General features: G+C 37.4%; 1 protein-coding gene across 1 annotated transcript in view; it reads left to right on the forward strand.

Moving 5' to 3' along the window:
• The first annotated feature begins 483 nt into the window (after positions 1-483).
• Positions 484-704, forward strand: part of LOC107756564 (serpin H1-like) — a 2,638-nt gene continuing 2,417 nt past the window's right edge. Inside the window, exon 1 of the mRNA XM_016573741.1 lies at positions 484-666. Within this exon, the coding sequence (XP_016429227.1) occupies positions 508-666 (159 nt within the window). The 5' untranslated portion in view covers positions 484-507. The remainder of the gene's footprint in view (positions 667-704) is intronic.

Here is a 704-nt window from a genome sequence, read left to right on the forward strand (position 1 = left end):
GCAACATACAAAAAAGAAACAGAAAAAAGACCAAAATAATATGTGAATGAACAACCATGCTGACTTACATAAGCTGCTATCTTGAGGTTGTTAGTGGAAACATAACATTATTTTATTTTATAAATATTTATTTTAAAGTGATTTGGCACATTTCAGAACTGTATAAAACGAGCAGACTCACGTTAAGTGGCACATTCCTGTCTGATTAGTCATTGCCGTTGCTTTTGTTTAACTGGTTTGACCTAGAAAACATGGCCTACAGGCTTTATTTCTGTAGGTTTAACTATTTAGGGTGCATACATTTCAAAAACTTAAAAATAAAAAACTAAATTATTTAAAACTGATATAATGATCAAACAATTCACTATGCAGCCTTTTGCTCCTATAACAGACACAAAGAAATATTTAAATCTGCATCAAGAGAAAAATTGTTCAATTTGCACTCAGTATCACTTGCTGCCTCTTTTCTCTTCTAGGCTTTCATTACTACCCAAAAATAAAGCAAGCATGTTGGTATCCAACCTCATTGCTCTGTGCCTTTTGGCTGTGGCCGTGTCCGGTCAGGACAAAAAGATGAGTCCCCATGCAACCTCCATGGCAGACACCAGCGCTAACCTGGCCTTCAATCTCTACCACAATATCGCCAAAGAAAAGGATCTTGACAACATCCTCATCTCTCCTGTGGTGGTGGCCTCCTCTCTGGG

This window comes from Sinocyclocheilus rhinocerous, unplaced genomic scaffold (assembly GCF_001515625.1).
Source record: "Sinocyclocheilus rhinocerous isolate Xijiao unplaced genomic scaffold, SAMN03320098_v1.1 scaffold1152, whole genome shotgun sequence".
Classification (NCBI taxonomy): domain Eukaryota; kingdom Metazoa; phylum Chordata; class Actinopteri; order Cypriniformes; family Cyprinidae; genus Sinocyclocheilus; species Sinocyclocheilus rhinocerous.